Raw genomic sequence first — 21,849 nt, 5'->3', positions numbered from 1 at the left:
CTTCCACCTTTAGGCTTAAAAATACCCTTCCATCCATCTATTTGGCTCAAAAATACCCTTAATGTATTAGAAATGGCTAAAAGATGCCCTTCTTCCTCTATTGGTTCAAAAATACCCCTCCATCCACCTATTTGGACCAAAAATGCCATTAACATTAAATTTAAGTCCAAAAATGTCTCCTCCTTTTAACAAAGTTTGATGTGAAATATAATTTTATTTAAATTAAATACATGACATTATTTTTATTGGTTCAAATATAATTAGATTCAAATTCATTCACAATTTAATGGTCCTCTTTTAACTAATTTTTTTAGTTATATATAAAAATTTAAAAGAATTAATTAATGTTTAAGTGAAAAATTATAAAAGAATTTCTTAAATAGGATAATTAGCAAAGGGCAAATACTCTCATAGTTAATGATTATCTATGTGTGCTCAAATATTAGAAAACATATTTTAGGTAAAATTTTGAAGACTTTCAGTTCTTTTTTGGTTTTGAACTTTTTATATATAAAAAAAAAATTGAAAGTAATTTAATTCTTTATTTAATTTAGGTAAGAATGCATAATATTTTGCACTTCTATCCTTCTCCAACATTAAATCATAAAAATAGTAATAATACAAAAAAAAATAGTAATGTTATATATAAACCATAAAAAAATAATAATAACTTTTAAAAAAAGAAAAATTCTCCCTTAGAAGACTATGAAATGGATAAAATCATTTAATATTTTTCCTTATATATATTAAAATGTAATTAAATAAAACACCTCTGCGTGAAACCAAAAAAAAATAATAACTTATTAAGAAAAAAACATTCTCCCTTAGAAGACTTTACAATAGATAAAATCATTTAATCTTTTTCCTTTAATTTTTATTTTATTAAATAAATATATAGAATGGAATTAAGAGCCGTAAAATATATAAATATGAAACCCAAAACATATAGGAAAATTAAGAGTCCTAAAATATATGGAAGGAAATTAAGAGTCCTAAAATAGAAAAAAAAATATTTCTTGAAAAAACAAAAATAACCATAAATATAGCTATTATGATGTACCATAAATTACTTGATAATTTGGTACCAATCTAAAGCTAAAAAAATAAGAATTAAAAAAAAAACCACCCCTGACGTAAAACCCACAAAAACTATATAATAATAAAAAATTATAATTAAAAAAAAACAGAAATAATATAATAATAAAAAGTTGTAATTAAAAAAAACCCCAAAATAATATAATAATAAAATAAATTGTAACTAAAAAAAGCCCACCACTACGTGAAACTAAAAAAATAATATACTAATATTAATGCATATCTATTCCACCAAAAAATATATAATATCATAATTAAAAAATTGTAATTACAAAAAAAAAATTAACCCTACGTGAAACCAAAAAAAATAATATAATATAAAGGAGTAGCCATTTTTGTACTTAAATTTAATGTTAAGGGTACTTTTGATCCAAATAGGTGGATGGAGAGGTATTTTTGAACAAATAGAGGAAGAAGGACATTTTGAGCTATTTCTAATACATTAAGGGTATTTTTGAGCCTAAAGGTGGAAGGAGGGTATTTGTAAACCATTTTTAATAGTTGAAGAGTATATTAAACCCTTTTCCGAAAAATAAATAGTGAAATTTATTATTAAGTGTTAGTGTTAGAGATTTGTTTAAATTAATTAGGTAATTGTCCATAATCCAAAAGCCATATTAACAGAATTCACTTTTTTTTCTTCTTTTTTAACTTTTTTTATTTAAGTGACATCCTTGAATGAAAGTTTCTTTATTTTATTTTTTTTGAAAAAAAGTGTGATTGGAGTTAATTAGTAATAAATGAAGCTATTTAATTTTAGAGAATATCTAAGTTGTAATTTGTAATCTTCTCTTATTATTTTCAAGTCAAATTTTTCTTGTTGGTTTCTATCTTTTCTTTTATTTAGATTTTGCATGCTACATTAACTTCTCTTCAATATATAATTAAAATCTTATTTTCTCTTCTTGTTAGCTTATTTTTTTTCTCTCTTTCTCCACTATTCTCTCTTCTTCTTTTCTTGACTTTCACTTTTTTATTCTGTTTTTTTTTTCTTCTTTAGTTATTATGGATTCGTGGAGCAGTCAAGTGATGCATGTTTTTAAATAAAAACTATTTTTCTAATTAAATTATTGATGTTTTCTCCATATGTGTTCTCATGATTTTAGTTTTCTTTTCTGTTAACTCTAATTTTTTTAATGATTCTTTGGTTATAGTCATTCTTTTCTCTTTTTATGTTATCATAATTTTAAGTTTAAATTTTCTTTTTAATCAAAGAAACTTATATAAGACATGTTATATCTTGATGATTTGTTTGGATTTTTTTTTTGGTTTTGTTTTGATAGTTATTTTTAAGTTATAAAAGTAGGGAAAATGTACATATTTTGATTGAAACAAGTGATATGAGATGAGTGTGGAATAAATAAAACGTCTTACTAGGGGGTCTTAAGAAAAAAATTGGGTTACATTTGAAAGGATTAAATCGGGCAGGATTAATAAATGAATAGGATTAAAACTTGTTCAAGTTTTTGTGTGTGCATTAATATTTTAGGTCACTTAAAATTTCTTCAATTTTATGTATTGTTTTTTACAAAAGATCTTAATATTTACTCAAAGGAGATTTTAAAAAATCATTTTATGTTATTTATTTATTTATTTATAAGTGACCAAGAAATCTTAATTCCTCAATTTTTGACCAAGAAATAAAATAATGTATACAACACTCTTCTCACACTCCATTATAAAATTACACTAAATATATATTATTATTATTATTATTGTAATGAGATAATATTAAATTTTAAAGAGTAAATAGGAGCAACTACTTTTTTCCCAAATAATTTGGACACTTAAAAGTCCACTTATTCAGATAATACCTCAATTAATGATAGGATCAAATATGACACAATTCATTAATTCCAAGGCAATGAATAGACACAAAAATCTAATTAATGATAAAATTGTCCAAATTAAACTAACATAAGGGAAAATTTTAATAATAATAAATTACGTGGCACGGTACAACTTTAAGAGTCAATTAAATTATTTTTCCATTGAAAATTTTCATCTAGCTTTTAAATACTTAAATTTATTAATTATATAAGTTTTATTTCATAAAAATTAAATTTTTTATTTCTAAGTTTAAATCTCGAAATTTCAATAACGCCACATAATTAAATAATTTATGACTCTCTATTGGAAATTTTTAGGTTTGACAAGTATGTGCATGATTACTTGGTTAAGAAGGGGCTGCATTTGAGTGCTGATTTATTTGCCATCGAAGCTAATGTTGTTCGTCCGATCATGTTGGTAAGTTTTTTTTTTAAAAAAATAAAATTATTATTGATCTGAAGTTATTATTATGCTATAATATAATAATCCTGATTATCATTTATTAAAAGTTGTTTATAATCTTGGGATTCTTTGTTAAATGATTTTATCAAGTCTTCTTTTTAATTAATAGAATATATAGATCTATTATCTATTATTTGTCTGACGATATATAGACAGATCGATTATCGATCCAACAAATAGATTGTCGATTCGACAAATTGATTATCAATTTGACCTATATATAGATAGATCGATTATCATTTCGACAGATCGATTATCAATTCGACCTATATATGGACAGATTGATTATTAATTTGAACTACACTTACCCAAGCATCATTAGCTAACTCCAAATGAATGATAATCTCGATGCACGAAGCACCATGCATTCACTCAAAGTCAAGGAAAAGGGCTCACCGCCCAAGGGGATGTAACCCAGGCTGGCTACCCTAACCCAAGAATCAATACCTAACTTCAAATGAATGGTAATCTCATGGAACAAACCATTGTGGATTCACCTAAAGTCCGGGATAAAGGCCCCACACCCAAGTGGATGTAATCTAGGCATCCTATCGTAACCCAAGCATCGTAGCTAACTTCAAATCAATGATAATCTTGAGGTGCGAAGCATCTTCCATTCACCCAATGTAGGGGAAAAGGCCCACAACCCAAGGGAATGTGACCTAGGTAGGCTACACTAACCCAAAAATCAATGATAACTCCAAATGAATGATAATCTCGAGGCACGAAGCATCATGCATTCATCCTAAGTCTATGGAAAAAGGGGATCTGAATCAGTAGTCAACTTCAAATGAATGATAATCTCAAGGGACTAAGCATCCTGCATTCACCCAAAGTGACCTAGACAACCTACTCTAACTCAAGCATCAATAACTAATTTAAGAACTTTGTTTATTACTTTGATGTCATTTTAGTTTTATACGTCTGAGTACGTCAACAACAACATATCAGTGTAATCCCACAGAGTGGGGTCTGGGAGGGTAGAGTGTACGCAGTGCATACCACAACCTAAGAAGAAGTAGAAAGGCTGGTTCCGGTAGACCCCCGACTAGTTTTATTTATGTGGCTAATAAGGAAAGTATGCCATATTAATTTTTCTTGAAAGTTCTTTTCATGTTTCTAAATTCCACTAAATTCTATTTGTTATTTTGGAGGGATGCGGACCTTGTATTGACTGATACTTTTATTTGTGGTGATGTGCTAATGTACAATTATTTGATTTCAACAATTTGTTTCAGCAATCGAATCCCCGAAGGGGTTTCTGAAGGAGTGGTGGAATTTTTTCTATGATACATACATGTTTCATAACGTGACCAAGAATCCAATACTGAGGTGTTGCCTAAACTTTTCCAAGTTAAGTTCATCTATTTCAAAGAATATTATAATCTAAATGCATGGTTTTTTTGAACTCTCAGGCAGCACACACTATTGACAATGTTGTATCTAATATCCCCTCCGCTCTGCCAGCACTTTCTCCTCATTCTACCATGCTATCGTTTGAGAACAATATATCACCTATGGTGCCGGCCTTCCACCTGATGACACCTGACTATGAGTTGATGTATGATTTAAGCTTTGTTGATATGCATCATCCAACTCAGCTAGTGCCATTTGAAACTAATTTTAGGTAACTTGTGTTTATTGCTTATCCGGACCAACATTTCTGCGCTTGATATATTTTATATTGTTTGCACTCTTCACTTAACTTCGTGTTATATCTATTCTACTTCGTTCTTGAACAAAATCACATTTCCATTGGGTTTTGTGCAATGCAATTATGACTGTAAAACTGAATTTATCAAATTCTGTGTTGCATAGTGAAAGCATCAATTTTGTTGTTGAAGTTCGTGAATTTGTAGATTTCTAACTCTTTTCGATGTTCACGTGTCATACAGCTACCCGATGGAGCTGATACCAGATATGCCTCAACAATGGGAGGCAAGAGTATGTGTTTACATTTTCGAGACTACAACATATTTTTTTTAAGTTGCGACATAACTGTCGATTTTATTCCTTCCAGGATGAAGGAGAGGGGCTTGGTATTTTCACCGATCAAACTATGTAGATGGAACCAAATTTCTCCGATGCTCTTGCTACGGCTATGCTTCCGATGCCAAATACTTCTGAAGCAGGTTTGTTTGTATTGGTTTCAAATGCCTTATGTTTTAGAAAAAAAGAAAGTCTTTTACCACAAATTAAATTTCTAATTCTTTATTTAAATTTATGTGGCATAGGGAGTGATTTTAAGAAAGAAAGGGAGTCTTTTGAAACATGATGGCTAAAAATAATTTTTTATCATAGTAAAATGAGAATTTTAAAGTTAAATTATTATAATTGAGTCATTTTGTTGAGGAAAAACTAATAAGGAAAGTTTTCCATATAAATTAGGATAAACGAAGTGTAACATACCAAAAGTATCGTTGATATATAGTAGTAGGTTTCAACATACCATGTCAATTCTTATATTAACATATCATTAAAATGAAAATATTATTTAAAAAATTTAGATATAGAATTTTATTATTATTATTATTTTTATTATTGTTATTATTATTATTATTATTATTATTATTATTATTTTAAATGGTCTAAAATGAAAAGACTACTCATAGAAAAAAGATTGGATGGAATGATTGATAATATCATTCTTTGAAGTTTTTGGTGCACTTATCGGAAGTTAGTTTTTTTTGGAAAGTGCTTTTCGTGTTTCTAAATTTGTATTAATTGCTATTCTTTATTTTTGAAGGATGTTCACAACATAGTGACTGATCATTTTGTTTGTGGTGTTCTGCTAATATACAATTGTTTAATTCTCTAATTTATTTCTACAAGATTGGTGGTATGAGTTCTATAGTATGTTAAGCTCTAATCAGGCCGAGCATGCCGAAGAGCCCTATGCTGAGGTGTTCTCTAGACTTTTATAAGTTAAATTTAACTTATTTTTTTGAGACAACTATAATCTAAATTATTGATTTTTTATAAATTCTTGGGCTGCACAAACTATGGACAATATGGTACCTCAAGTCCCATACGCCGTGCCAGTTAGCTTTCTTACTATGCATCATTTGGTCCTTATTTTATAGATTATAATGTCTCCCTTACGATGTCAATTTTTTGTCCTAACTATAGGCACATAACATATCACCTGTGGTGCCGGCCTTTAGTCCTTAGAGATCGCAAGAGCAATGCACTATCAATCAAACTGTGGAGATGGAACCAAATCCTCGTGCCCTTACAAAGATTAAGCTTTCGGTACCAGAACCTTCAAAAGAAATTCGTTGTATTTGTTTCAAATATTTTGCATTCATATTTTAGAATATTTTGTCTTTGATCTTGACAACACATGTGAGCTCACCTAAGAAGTTTAGCCTCTAATATGTCGACTTAACATACATTTTAGAACCAGAATACTAATGTCAATTTTTGTTAGTGTATGAAAATGTTATGGTTGTAGACACCTTATTTTGTCCCTCCCGAAGATCAATTTTACCTATTTTTTATTTATTCTCGTCTTACCACGTACCCTACCCCATTTAATTATCCCTTCAAAAAATGACAAAAAAAAAATACAACCCTTACCCTAACAAAATTTATCTGATCCTAACAACCTACCCAATCAAATTAGAACACCTACTCCTACCCATACCCTTACCTCATTACCCCACACCCCTATACCCACGTACCTCTCCCCTTCACGGTTATTCTTTTTTGGATGGGATAAAACAAATAAAAGGAGGAATATTCAAGGAGGACCTAGGTGATTAATATACAAATCCATATACACAGTGACATTTACAGGGGGTCACGTTTTTCTCATCATCACAATACACATACTCCATTTTTCTCTTCCTTCTTCTTCACCAAGACACCCACACACAATCCTCACGCCTCTCTCCTTTAACACCATATCAAAGGCAACAACACAGACTCCCTTCATAATTCATACATGAGATCCACAGTTTCTCCATTGATTATACACAACAAACCCACAAAACACATACACTCCATTGAAGATGGCATACACTGCCAATCTTTGAAAATCATTGAATAACACACCGTAAACACACAATCAATATATCTAAGCACTAATCCACCAAATTCACGCTCACCTTCACACACGCAGGAAAATCTTAGAAAATCAGAGAAGATATTGAGTAGCGAATATATCAAAGAATAATGGAGAGAGGGTGAGAAGAGAGTGAAAAATTGAGAGAGATAAAGAGATAGAGAGATCAGAGACTGGCGAGTCTTTTCTTGAAGCTCGCCGGAAAGGGCTCATCCACCATCAAAATCGGCAAAACCAGCCCCCAAACAACTAAAGTCGACCTGTTATGGGCTGATTCCGACCAATTCCACTAGAAAATTATTTTGTCGCCCGTCACCGATCAACCACAGCTGCAACCTATTAGAAACCATTCGACAACCTACGACCAAATTTCGCCGCTGCTGTTGTCACTGTTTCGACAGCAAAAATATGTCGGAAAAGGTAATATTCCCACTGATTGAGTTTTGAGTGAAGACAGTCATGGATTCCATTTGAGAACCTCGATGTGAGTTTGGGTTAGTCATTGTCTTTGATTGGGGTCTGTTAGTTCGTGTTGAGGTTTCCTCTTCGAGCTTTTGGATTTTGGACTCTGGAATTCATTATTACTAGTGAAAAATTTGCGCTCTTGAGGTCCAATTCTACTCTTTTCATCCTTTATTTCATTTATTAGTGATGTTTGATGTGTTGAATTGAATATTGTTAATTTCTTGTGTGTGATGTGAATGATGAATATTGAGTTTATGATAGTTGTGGATTGTTGGAACTAGAGGTGTGATTTATTATGTTTGAATTTTGGTTTAAAATTAGATCGGGGTGGGATTGAGGATTGAATAATTGATAAAAGTGAATACGTATTTGTTTTGATTCATTATTAGTGCTTTAATTTGGAATAAGCATGAATTTTATTGAAACAGATAGGCAAACGTAGATCGGGTAGGCGAATGAAGGGATTATGGAGTGATGGAATATTTGAGTTGTGTGATTGAATGGTTTTTTTAGCTATATTGTGTTGGAATCCTTTGTATCATTTGGATGGGGAATGCCCCAAAGTACTTGTACTAATTTATTCGGGGAATGCCCCGAAGTATCTTGTACTTGGAAAATGTTCGTGGTGAAGGCCCGAGGTATCGGGTAAAGCAAGAGAGCATAGTTAGAATTAGTATAGGTTAGATAGGATTTATTTTCGCATTTTTATATTTGGACTGTATAAATTGGACTGGACACTGCACTTTTGATTCATTTTTGTTTTGTTTGTCTGTTTGATTATTTTACGTGTTTAGTGTGGTTTGTACATTCGTAGTGTCAAAATTAGCCGATACGCTCTACCAAGCGACCGTGGTCGAACCACGAGATCGAGAGGTGCCTAACACCTTCCCCTCGGTCAACAGAATTCCTTAGCCGAAATCTCTGTTCGCAAACCAGTTTCAAAGAGTCAAATGAATTTGAAAAGGATTTTAAAAGGTGACTTGGCACACCAAGTTTATGTCAAGTGGCGACTCTGAAGAAAAATGTAAATAATCCCTTTTCAAAAAAAAATTTCAATCTTTTTTCACTCAATAAATCAAAATCCTTTTGAACCTTAAACCATATCTTTTTGGAGACGAAAAAGGGGTGTGACATCTCTGGTGACTCTGCTGGGGACTTGTTCAGAATTCGAGCTTATTTTGGAGTCGTATCGGCTTTGTTTGACACTATAGGTGTATAAACATTTTGTTTGTGCTATTTTGTGTTATTGTTTTATCATTATGGAATGTTTTCATGCTCTTTGTGTACAGTATTTATCCTATGTGTTACCTCTTTTATATCTAGCATCATGTGTCCACCCCCAGCCTTCTTTCTGTAACAAGTCTGTAGTACACGTGTTTTACACGACCTCTAGTTGAGTAACCCTTATTTTAGGGGGGAGTCGTCCGTGTTATGGAGTAGGTGGAAAGCTTTCGCAGCCACTATCGATCATACGCTCCCCCGAATAGCCTTGTTAGCGAACCCCAATGTAGGTTAGTCTTTAGGTCATGCTTATGTGCATCATATTGAGACCTAGAAGGGGCCACTTGGTCCTTTATAGGAGAATCACCTATAACACATCCCTACATGCTAAATGTTGCATCTTTGAGGGTAATGAGGTCATTTGATGGACTGATTTGGGGAAAACATGTGTTAGAAGTAAGGTGTGTAGGCAAGAACTGTTGAAAAAAATAGAGAAAAAAAGTGAAGTGAGTCAAAAAGAAGAAAAAAAAAGAGTGTCGTAGCTTTTAGTGTTCTTTATGGCTTTTGTTTTTCACAATTCAAAAATTCAAAAAGATTTCTTTAGTTTTGCACTCATTTGTTCAAAAACCAAAGTATCAAAAGATTTCTCACTTTGTCTCCTTTAGCATGCATTCATAATTCAAAATTTTCAAAAAAGATTTTTTTTAGTAGTTTTTATAAAAGAAAATGAAAAATGGTAGAATTTTTGTTCATTTCATATAATGAAAATATCAAAAAGATTTTCCTTCATCATTGTTGGTGTCAGTTTAGTTGAAGTGTCTAATTAAAAAAAAAGATTTTATTCGTTTTTCTTTGGTTGTGTCCCTTAAGTTAGGGTCAATCTGTTAGTTAATCGTTAATTGTAAAATCTAGATGAACTACGCACACCTGATTTTCCTCTCTCGGAATTGAGATACATAGGCAACCTATTGTGGGTTCGGGGATCTTATTTCAAAATTCCAAAAAGATTTTCTTCACTCTTTATTAGAGTAGGTGTTTCATATACGTCTTTAAGAGAAAACAACAAAAAATATTTTTCTTTTAATAGGTTCAAGTTTCGTTTTCATATGACATTCAAAATCGAAAACCCAAAAAGATTTTCTTTGGTAATCATAGGTTTCATTTTGTATAGAGATGTTAAAGACAAAGAATTCAAAAATATTTTCGTCATTTCTTTTGACAAATTTTTATTTTCTTTTCTCTTTAAAGTTTCAAGAAAAAGAAAAAAGAAAGAAAAAGAGTTTAATCGGCCATTTTGGCAAGACTTCAAGAGCTACGCATACCTGATTCTCCTCTTTTGGGAGTGACATACGTAGGCGCCCTTCTTGGGTTCGGTGATCTTTTCAAGAAAAAAAAAAGAGTTTTTGAAAAACTGTTGAACTCTAACCATTTGCTATCTCTTGTCCAGTTAGTTTAAGGTAGTTGGTTTGTGGCATTTTGGCTAGTCCTCCATATTACTTCAAGTCATAGAGGAAGTTATGGCATACAAGGATACCGGTTAGTTGTCACTAATTAGATAGGGAGTTCGGAGAATGAGAATGTAGGAGATAATGAAGAGATTCGGAAATTAAGGCGTCAAATAATAGAAATGCATCGAGCTTGGGCTAATGGGTTGCCTCCTCCTCCAGTTCCCACTGATAATTTGGAATATCTTTCTAGCTTGCCTCCCGTGTCACATGCACAATTTCCTATTTTTGTTGATATGCCATAACATGCATCAGGATCGACTCCGGGGCAACAATATCCAACAACTTCCAATGTTCATTTCCTCACTCCCCAATCCAAGACTACCACATACTCGGCTCCAGCCGCTGTTCATGATTTTGAGACGCCACCCCCACCTGAAGCTCCTACTTTGATGTTCATCCACAAGTTGTGCCTCCCTACTCTACAAGAGAGCCTGCATTGAATATTTTTAAAGATCAACATTATGCTCTCAAGCCTACATTTATTTCGACTGGTCCTTACGATTGCCCTCAACCGCCTGAATTTCCTCCTAACACTAAGAAACCTATTATGACAGAAGAACAAGAGGAAGTAGACAGAAAATTGAGAAGTTGTAACTGACTATGAAAAACTTGCAAGGACTTGGGGGGTACAAAAGTGTCTCATATAAAGATTTGTGAATGTTTCTTGGTGTACATCTTCCTCTTGGTTTTAAAATCCCAAAGCTTGAGAAGTATGATGGACATGGCGATCCTGTAGAACATTTGAGACACTATTGCAACCAGCTAAGGGAACTGGAAGGCAGGAAGAATTACTCATGGCATATTTCGGTGAGAGTCTTTTAGGTCTAGCTTCAGAATAGTTTGTTGACCAAGACATCGACAAGTTAAACAACTGGGATAACCTTGCTAACGAATTCGTGCAACAATTTCAATACAATATAGAGTTAATTCCTTAAGAGAAATCCCTGACTAATATGAAGAAAAAGAGTACTGAAACATTCAGAGAGTATGTGATTAGATGGCGTGAACAAGCTTCTTGGGTGAAACCGCCAATGAAAAAAAGTAAGATAGTGGAGGCGTTTATTCAAGCACAGGATGAAATATATTATCAACACTTGTTACCTGTATTAGCCAAGCCATTTATTGAGGTCCTCAAAATGGGGAAGATGATAGAGGATGAAATTCAGACCCATCGCATTATGAGTTTTGAACCATTGAAAGCGAATACTCAAGTAATTCAAAAAGGTTTAGGAAGTGTTGGAGAAAAGAAGAATGAGGAAGATGCATCTCCCATTATAGTTGGACAACAAGCATGGGTAAGAGGACCATACCATCGTTACCCACGGGCTCAAACCCAAGTTTATATCCAAGTTCCACTGAATCTTTCCCAAAATCCATTATATTCCATTCCCCCATCTCCATATCAAGTGTATAATGTGCAACCATATGTTCAACCCCCATCTTACCTACACTGGCGCGCACCAAATCTGTCGAGTTATCCTTCATCTCCACATACATACCGAAGCCCTTCCAGGTCTGGTTTTTAATTTAAGATCAATAATGAAATGAGATAGAAGTCGAAGGATAACTTCACACCGATTGGAGAGTCGTATGCATGTTTATTCCAGAGATTGGTATAGCAGGACATGATCACTTCTCTCCTTGGGTATACTCCTGACCCACATTAAAGAAGTTTTGACCTAATGTACGATATGCATATCATTCTGATGTTCAGGGTCACAATATTGAATATTGTCGTGCTTTGAAAAGAGAAATTGAAAAGATGATTCAAGATAAATCAATCATGGTACAGAACATTGACAGTGAGAAAAGCTCTGGTCATGTTGATATGCATACCAATGGCTAAGATGTCAGGCTAAGCAATTGAGAAGTCACCCCTCTCCTTACTAGGAAGGGGTTTGGTAGCTTGTTTTGTTTTATTTTTTGCTATCCGAATTATTTCAGGGTTGTAGTTCGGGATCTATCTTGTTTTGTCCTTCTGTTGTTTATGTTCAAACCCTTATACATTTTGTTTCAACTAAATTAAGTGTCCTATTTTTCTTTGTGTTTTAAATAAGTGTTGTTTTTTTGTTTTCTTTACATAGTACATTTTATGTTAACCCTAGTGATATGACGTGCTAGTGAAATTTTTAGCCAGATCTTCAAATCCAGTTTAAGCATGAACTTTGAATCAGAGGGTTAAAGTTAGAAAAAGAGAGCATATGAGAAAATAGATAGAGTGCTAAGATATTTGGTGACAAGTTAAGATAATTATTTTGAGAATCACAAGAACAACTTGGTCATTAAATGAAAGACATGTCTCAAATAGGTCAAATAGTGAATGTGTGATCCTACATCAAAAGGAATAGAAAATTAGCTCCACGAAAGCATCAGAAATGTAAAAAAAAGGTGGATTTATCAAGAATAGTGACGCACAGAATTAGTTAAAGTTATTACTTAAAAATGTCACAAATGATCTTCATCTCTCACTTTCATATTGCATGATATGTACTTGCATTTTCAAGGATTGATATGACAAAGGCGTTTCATTCTTCTATCCGAGCATTGTTCATTCTTTGTTTACCCCATTTGGGCCTTAGTTTTATTTTCTTTCATACCCCTCTTTTGGAATCAAGATACAGTCAACAAAGCTCAAAAGATAAGTGTCGAGCAAAAGAATAGAGTCAAAATTATCAAAAAAAATGTGTCAAAAAGAAGGAAAAGAAAAAGAATCAGGCAAAATAGAGTCGGAAAAGTACAAGAAAAAAGAAATCAGAATCAAGCAAAAGAACAAGCTGCCAGAACTATGCATGACATGATTCTCATCTCTCAGGGGTGAGATACGTAGGCTGCCCTACTCTGGGTTTGGTCCAACCAAATAAATAATTTAGTATTTTCCAGTCAAAAGAAACTAGGGCATGATTTGATCCTCATTGTTTTATTCGATTCCAAAAGTTGTAAGTCCCACCCCACTTCAACTGTCGTTTGGGCCTCAAATCATCCTATCTTTCTAACCTTATCCAAAAGCCAAGTTACAACCAAAGAAAGACCTTCAGATCAATCTTTGAGAATGTTAAGGCTAAGCATGCAATGGATGTGTTGATGCATTATTGGAACTACTTGTCTTCCCGCGGCATAAGGAATCAGGAGAGAAATAAAAATAAGAGTCTTATAGGTGAAAACCCTTGCGGGCACCGTAAGACGATGGTAATCTGAGAGAGATAACAATGAGAGAGTCTTATCGATGAAAACCCTCATGGGCAGGGTAAGACGACGATGATTTGAGAAAAATAAAAATAAGAGAGTCTCATTGGGGAAAAACCCTCACGGACACCTTAAGGTAATGGTGAGCTAGAAAAAAATGAGAGAGTCTTGTTGAAAAAAAAAACCCTCCAAGGCGCCACTAGCCGAATGAGGTCTTAAATGTAATTAACCTAAGGAAAAAACTCAGTTTCAAAGCCATTAACTCAACAACAATTGGTAGAAAGTTTAGATGGAAAGATCAGGCAGCGTGACCCAAAATGTATGGCATAATCTTTGAAGTTGACTGTCATTTTTAGATAAATTTTTATTTCTTTGTTTCAATGGGACATTAATTATCTTTTCTTTCTTCTCTTTCTTTTGTTTATATTTCTTGAGTTAGTTATCCAAATAAAAGTCATTGTCATTTTTCTCTTGTTGTTGAGTCAAGTCTATGTCAAAACAAGTGAGAAAAAATTTCAAAACTAGCTACCAACTTCGTCAATTGCAGAAAGCAAGACAAAAGGCCAACACATGAAAGAGCCATGATTGTGAGCCGAAATAAGGCATGCAGAAAGTTGTTTCAACAGAAAATTCTGGGAATTCATGAAAATACCAAGGGTCAAAGAGTTTATCTGAGAGGTATGAAAAAGAAAAGATACTATGTTTGTTTCAAAATAACTCTTAATAATCAGAGTTTGGGTCAATGATGCAACAAGTCAATGGAATATGCTAATGGTTGGAAGCAAGGTTAAATGTGACCGGGGCAAGAGCAATTTCTACGAAAGCCAAAGCCACAAACCGGCCACCATCTTTTTAAACTAACAAGTTTTCTTTGTATGAAATAGGACAACATGCTACCTTTGAATCAAGGATTTCAAAGCCTAAAACATCAAAGGTCGTAACATTCTCACTTTTTTAAATGCAACAGGCAATATTGCTGCACGTATTTGATATTCAAAGCCATGGAGATGCACTTCCTCATTTGGATAATTCCAGCAATATTTTTGAGGAAATGCACTTCCCTGTTTGGTAATTCAAGCGGTATTTGTAAGGAGATGCACTTCCTTGTTTGGGTAATTCAAGCAACATTTGTAAGGAGACACACTTCTTGGTTTGGAAAATTTGAGCAACATTTGTAAGGAGATGCACTCCCTTAATTCAAGTGCTATCATAAGGAGACGCACTTCTAAAGGAGACACACTTTCTTGTTTGGTAATTCAAGCGATATTTGTAAGGAGACACACTTCCTTGTTTGGGTAATTCTAGTGGCATTTGATAAGGAAACACACTTTCTTGTTTGGGTAATTCAAGCAAAATTTATAAGGAGATGCACTTCCTGGTTTAGACAATTCGAGCAACATTTGTAAAGATACACACTTTCTTATTGTTGTAATTCAAGCGTTATCATAAAGAGACGCACTTCCTTGTTGGTAATTCAAGCGGTATTGGTAAGGAGACGCAATTACTTTTTTGTAATTCAAGCGGCATTTGTGAGGAGACGCACTTCCTTGTTTGAGTAATTCAAGAGATATTTGTTAGGAGACACACTTCCTTGTTTGGTTAATTCAAGCAACATTTGTAAGGAGACGTACTTCCTTGCTTGGGAAATTCGAGCAACATTTGTAAGGAGACGCACTTTCTTTTTTAGTTAATTAATGAAAAATTTGTAAGGAGATGCACTTCCTTGTTTGGTTAATTCGAGAAACATTTATGATGAGACACACTTCCTTGTTTGAGTAATTCAAGAGGCATTGTTAAGGAGACGCACTTCCTTGTTTTGATAATTCAAGAAACATTGGTAAGGAGATGTACTTCCTTGATTGGGTAATTCGAACTTTACTTTTGGGGTAATACACTTCCTAATTAAGTCTTGATTCCTAGTAGATGTACCTCCTAGTCCAGTTATTGCACTTAATCCTTAGGAGACGCACTTCCTTGCTAGTTTTCAAGTGTCAAGTGGCACACTTTTTAACTTAAACTTGTATCTCTAGAAGACACACTTTCTATTAAGAATTCCTCACTTTAATTCCTAGGAGACGCACTTCCTAGTCTTGGTCATTTAATTTTACTCTCAAGAGATGCATTTCTTGGTCAGAGTCTTGATTCATCATTGCAACATGCAAGTAGATATGATGTGACTTTCACAAAAGTCCTTTGATGATAAACTAGGGAAAAATTTTAACTCTTGTTTTTGGGAACTTTACTTTTCTGGCAAACGAAATTCCTCTTTATAATAATTTTTGCTTGGGATAATTTTCTTTCCAGTTTTGATGTGATTTCAGGAGCCTTCCCGAAGCATAGGAAGAATAAATGGAAAGTCAAGCAACAAAGTAAAGAAGTTAAAAGTCAGGCAACAAGGTGAAGCAACTGAAAAGCATACAACATGTGATGAAATTGCAAGTCAGGGGCCCACCCGAAGAATAGGCTGATAAGACTCAAGTCAAGAGTCTACAAAAAGCTGCATAGATAGGATTCTTGTAATTTCATTTATGATTTAACTTGTAATTTTTATTTTGATGTAATAACAGAGCCGCAGATTGGAACCTCACTCGACTCTCTAACCCAGTATTGTCCTTCTCTTTTAGATCCTTTGAAATACCCGTGACTTGATTCTCTCATAACTTAGGTAGGTAGGATGTCTTATGTCAAAACCCGGTTGTCCTTCTTCCTTCTGTTTCATTCTTTGAATAATGGTTGGGTTAAAATTTGGTTGCACTTTTTACTTCTTTGTTTGAAAACACTTCATGTTTACATTCAAAGGGGGCATGATGCAGACACCTAGTTTTGTCCCTCCCGAAGATCAATTTACCTATTTTTTTTATTTATTCTCATCTTACCATGTACCCTACCCCATTTAATTATCCCTTCAAAAAATGACAAAAAAAAATACAACCCTTACCCTAACAAAATTTTTCTTATCCTAACAACCTACCCAATCAAATTAGAACACCTACCCCTACCCATACCCCTACCTCACCACCCTACACCTCTATACCCACATACCTCTCCCCTTCACGTTTTTTCTTTTTTGGATGGGATAAAACAAACAAAAGGAGGAATATTCAAGGAGGGCCTAGGTGATTCATATACAAATCCATATACACAATGACATTTATAGGGGGTCACGTTTTTCTCATCATCATAATACATGTACTCTATTTTTCTTTTCCTTCAACTTCACTGAGACACCCACACACAATCCTCACGCCCCTCTCTATTAGCAGACCATATCAAAGGCAACAAAATAAACTCCCTTCACAATTCATACCCAAGATCCACAGTTTCTCCATTTATTATACACAACAAATGCATAACAGACATACACTCTATTGAAGATGGCACACACTGTCCATCTTTGAAAATCACTGAAAAACACACCATAAACACACAGTCAATATATATATGCACTAATCCACCAAATTCATACTCACCTTCACACACACAGAAAAATCATAGAAAATTAGAGAAGACATTGAGTAGCGAAGATATCGAAAAATAATGGAGAGAGGGTGAGAAGAGAGTGAAAAATTGAGAGAGAGAGATATAAAGAGATATTAGAGACCGGCGATTCTTCGCTTGAAGCTCGCCAGAAAAGGCTCATCCGCTGTCGGAATCGGCAAAACCAACCCCCAAACAACTAAAGTTGACCTGTTATGGGTTGATTCTAGCCAGTTCCACCAGAAAATTTTTCTGTCACCCATCACCGATGAACCACAGCTGCAACCCATCGGAAATTATTCGACAACCTATGACCAAACATCACCGCTGCTGCTGTCACTATTTCGACAGCAGAAATACGTCAGAAAAGGTAATATTCCCACTGAGTGAGTTTTGAGTGACGACAGTCGTGGATTCCATTCGAGAACCTCAATTTGTGTTTGGGTTAGTCGTTGTCTTTGATTGGGGTTGGTCAGTTCGTGTTGAGGTTTTCTCTTTGAGATTTTGGATTTTGAACTTTGGCTTTCATTAATTCATTATTACCAGTGAAAAGTTTGCGCTCTTGAGGTCCAATTCTGCTCCTTTCATCCTTTATTTCATTTATTAGTGATGTTTGATGCGTTGAATTGAAATCGTTAAATGCTTATGTGTGAGGTGAATGATGAATATTGAGTTTATGATCGTTGTGGATTGTTGGAACTAGTGGTGTGAATTATTATGTTTGAATTTTGGTTTAAAATTAGATCGGGGTGGGATTGAGGGTTGAATAATTGATAAAACTGAATACGTATTTATTTTGATTCATTATTAGCACTTTAATTTTGAATAAGCATGAATTTTATTGAAACAGATAGGCAAACGTAGGTCGGGTAGGTGCATGTAGGGATTGTGGATTGATGGAATATTTGAGTTGTGTGATTGAATGATTTTTTTTAGCTATATTGTGTTGGGATCCTTTGTATCATTTGGCTGGGAATGCTCCGAAGTACTTGTACTGATTTATCCGGGGAATGCCCCAAGGTATCTTGCACTTGGAAAATGTTTGTGGTGAAGGCTGATACGCCCAAATTACAACTCTCATAAGAAAGTGTAAGCGGTCGCTGTCAAATATAGAACCCAACTGGGTTGGGTGTCGAATCTTACAGGGAATACTATGATCACTAAGTATTGCAATTTTTATTAGACTGTTGATCGAAGGTTCCAAGGTAAGGGGGGTTTAAGTTTAGGTGCACAATAATATTTTCAGTGTAACGATGAGATGATATGTGTAATAATATTTGAATCACAGAGAACGACAAGTTAGGGTTCTGTCCACCTTATAGCTTCTACTTCTCTATTAACAATGAGTAATATGGATTTTATACATGCATGAACTTATAGAGAGACGTATTCTAATTCTAAATCCAAGTGTTTTTCAACCATCAAGGATTTATTCACCTTAGTTCTCTCGAATCCAAAGTGTACAACCAATTGTAGGAACTCTCCAAGAAGTTAATCCTGCTAGGGCATTAACGTGTAAAATAGATGTTTGAAACCCTATTTTCTCGTCACACTTTCTTTTCCAAACAGTAACTTTTCTATCGAACAAGTTATTGCTATAATAGCGCATTCCCTATGTTTGCAACCACGAGAATTCAATCAAAATGAAGACAGTAATGATATAAGTGGCGTGACACATCATAAATTCAAAAACCCATAGCAATAGAGAGTATACTACAAGGTTTCCATAACCCTTACAAATAAGCTTAGCTACTCATGAATAAAACGGAAATCAAAATAGACATATTCGTCATACCAAAACTTAGAACAATCTTGGTGATAAAGATGACTAGCGACAATAAGACAGAAACGCATTTCTCTCTCTCTGTCCTCAAGCTAAGCGTCTCCCTTGTTTTCAAAATAATACAGACGTGAATTATGAACTAAAAATTCAGCAATCATGCTTTTAATAACATCCTTCTCTAATAAATTGCTACTGCATCCTTAACTATTTAAAAATCTTGAGTTTACCTGGAAAAATTTCCCATGCGTCAAGGCACTTGAAGAGAGGAGGAATCAGCCTGGTCCTTTCTTGACCTTTTCTGACCTTTTTGTGAGGTAGATGCTTTCTCCTTTCTCTGTCGTCCTTTTGGAGCCATGTTACCTGAGATCAAATATGTTCATGTTAGTCTCATTTCAGAAAATTCGCTATAATCGAAAAAGAAAATAGTGATGGCACCACCCCACACTTAATATGTTTGCACAAACTAATTTAGTGAGTGATGTCGATTACTCAGACTTCATCGACATACATTTAAATGGTTTGTGCCAACAACATTAGTAGCGCAGTCACACTTTCAACCCTTCACTTTACATAACACTTTCTCAGTTTGATATAGAGAAGCAGCATACAATGGTCCTGTAATCTTGACTATCATTTCCAATTTTATTTCATTGGAGCAATGCAATCTTTGAACAAGACCACCACATAGAAATCTTATCATGCTATATCATAGAAACAATTACACAATCTTATTTTTATGGTTAACCATGATCATTACATCGATGAATGAGTCACGCACATAGTCAATCTTACAACTCCCAAAATTATGCATTAAACTTCAATATTTCAACTCTATAAGAATAAAAAAAATTATGACAGTGAATACCAATCAATACATGCCGGAGTAGAATCAAGAATACCCACAAGAATCCTTTTACTCAATGAGATGTATTTTTCAAAAATCATAACAAACTAACCATACTCTTATCACCAAGCACTACTACAAAATCTAGTTAACCATTATAAGCGTAGCACTGAAACAACTACGAAACATGAAAGAACAGCTTACTTGATGATTAATTCATGAAGAATCGGGAAGGTGAGCCTGCAGGATTAGATGAGAAAAGAGAAAAACTTGGAGAGGGCAATGTTGGGCGGTGCTTAGGTTTAAGAAAACTTTGGTGGGGTTTAAATGTAGAGGATATATTTAAAAGATGAGGCATGGGTCGGGTTGGTCCATTCACATTCGGGTTAGTAGGAAAAATTCACGTTAATAGGAGGCGCCTATAGCATCGCCTAAGCATAAGCAGGTGGCGCCTAACCTATTGCAAAGGCGGCGCCTAGCCTATCGCCTATATTGGCATAGGCGGCGCGTAGCCTATTGCCTATGTGAGGCAGTGATCATAGGTAATGGCATAGGCGGCGCCTAGCCTATCGCCTATATTCGAATAGGCGGTACGTAGCCTATTGCCTGTGTGAGGCAGTGAGCATAGGCAATGGCATAGGCGGTGCCTAGACTATCGTCCATGTTGGCATAGGCGGCGCCTAGCCTATCTCCCATGTTGGTATAGGCGGCGCCTAGCCTATCGTTGAGCCTTACACATTTGACCATTCCCACTTACCTGTATTATTCCATCATTCCTTGACTTACCACCGACATGACTCACTTCCAAATCAAAATTTGGACTAATCTCCTCCTTTGTCCTTCATGCACCTACACTTAATCAAAAACAACAAAAATAATTAGAAGGATGGATTGCCTCCCACCAAGCGCTTTAGTTTTGGTCGTGGCTTGACTCTTCTTTTTGAATTTTTATTTACCAAAAAACAAAATTCTAGTAAAATGATGGATTGGTCCCATATAGCGCTTGATTTATTGTCGCGGTACGACATAGTTATCTCGATTACTCAGACTTCATCAAGATATATGGTGGCTATATATTTTATCGAGTCGGTTGGACCGATGTATATCTTCACTCTTTGGCCATTCACCTTAAAGACACTACCATCATCGTTTTCTAATTCCACTACTCCAGATGAGTAAACTTGGCTAATTCTGAATGGACCAGACCATTTGGACTTCAACTTACCCGGAAACAGCTTCAGTCTGGAGTTGAAAAGGAGTACCAAATCGCCTTTCTGAAAGTCTAATTGGATAATCCTCCGATCATGGTACTTTTTCATCCTTTCCTTGTAAAGATCTGCTCTTTCATATGCATTTAGATGGAATTCATCCATCTCGTTTAGCTGCCCCAATCTCATATTAATAGCATCATCCCAGTTCAGGTTAAGCTGCTTCAGTGCCCACATTGCTTTATGTTCTAGCTCAATTGGCAAGTGGCAATCCTTTCCATAAACTAGTTGGTATGGTGACATGCCAATTGGTGTCTTAAACGTGGTCCTATATGCCCATAAGGTATCGTTTAGCTTCCTGGACCAATCTTTCCTGCTGGCATTCACAGTCTTAGCAAGGATCAGCTTGATTTTCTGGTTTGAAAGCTCTACCTGCCCACTAGTTTGTGGGTGGTACGATGTAGCCACCTTATGTTGCTTAACCCCATACTTTCCTAAAACGGATTTGAACAGCTTGTTGTAGAAATTTGACCTCCATCGCTTATGATGGTACGGGGTACCCCAAAACGAGAGAAGATATTCCTCTTTAAGAATGCCACAACACTCTTACCTTCATTATCAGCTAGCGTGACTGCTTCGACCCACTTGGATACATAATCCACAGTAACTAAGATATATTTCATCCCAAATGAGCTCACAAATAGGCC

General features: G+C 34.6%; 1 protein-coding gene across 1 annotated transcript; it reads left to right on the top strand.

Moving 5' to 3' along the window:
* Positions 1 to 4,630: 4,630 nt before the first annotated feature.
* On the top strand, positions 4,631 to 5,505 carry LOC107869863. The gene is made up of 3 exons (XM_016716270.2): positions 4,631 to 5,014; positions 5,283 to 5,331; positions 5,408 to 5,505. Exons 1-3 carry the CDS (start codon positions 4,782 to 4,784, stop codon positions 5,450 to 5,452), a joined length of 327 nt encoding a protein of 108 aa, XP_016571756.1. The 5' UTR covers positions 4,631 to 4,781; the 3' UTR covers positions 5,453 to 5,505.
* Positions 5,506 to 21,849: the final 16,344 nt, after the last annotated feature.

This window comes from Capsicum annuum, chromosome 4 (genome assembly GCF_002878395.1).
Source record: "Capsicum annuum cultivar UCD-10X-F1 chromosome 4, UCD10Xv1.1, whole genome shotgun sequence".
Lineage (NCBI taxonomy): Eukaryota > Viridiplantae > Streptophyta > Magnoliopsida > Solanales > Solanaceae > Capsicum > Capsicum annuum.
Note: the sequence above shows the minus strand (reverse complement) of the source record. Positions and strands in the feature narration are given on the sequence as shown.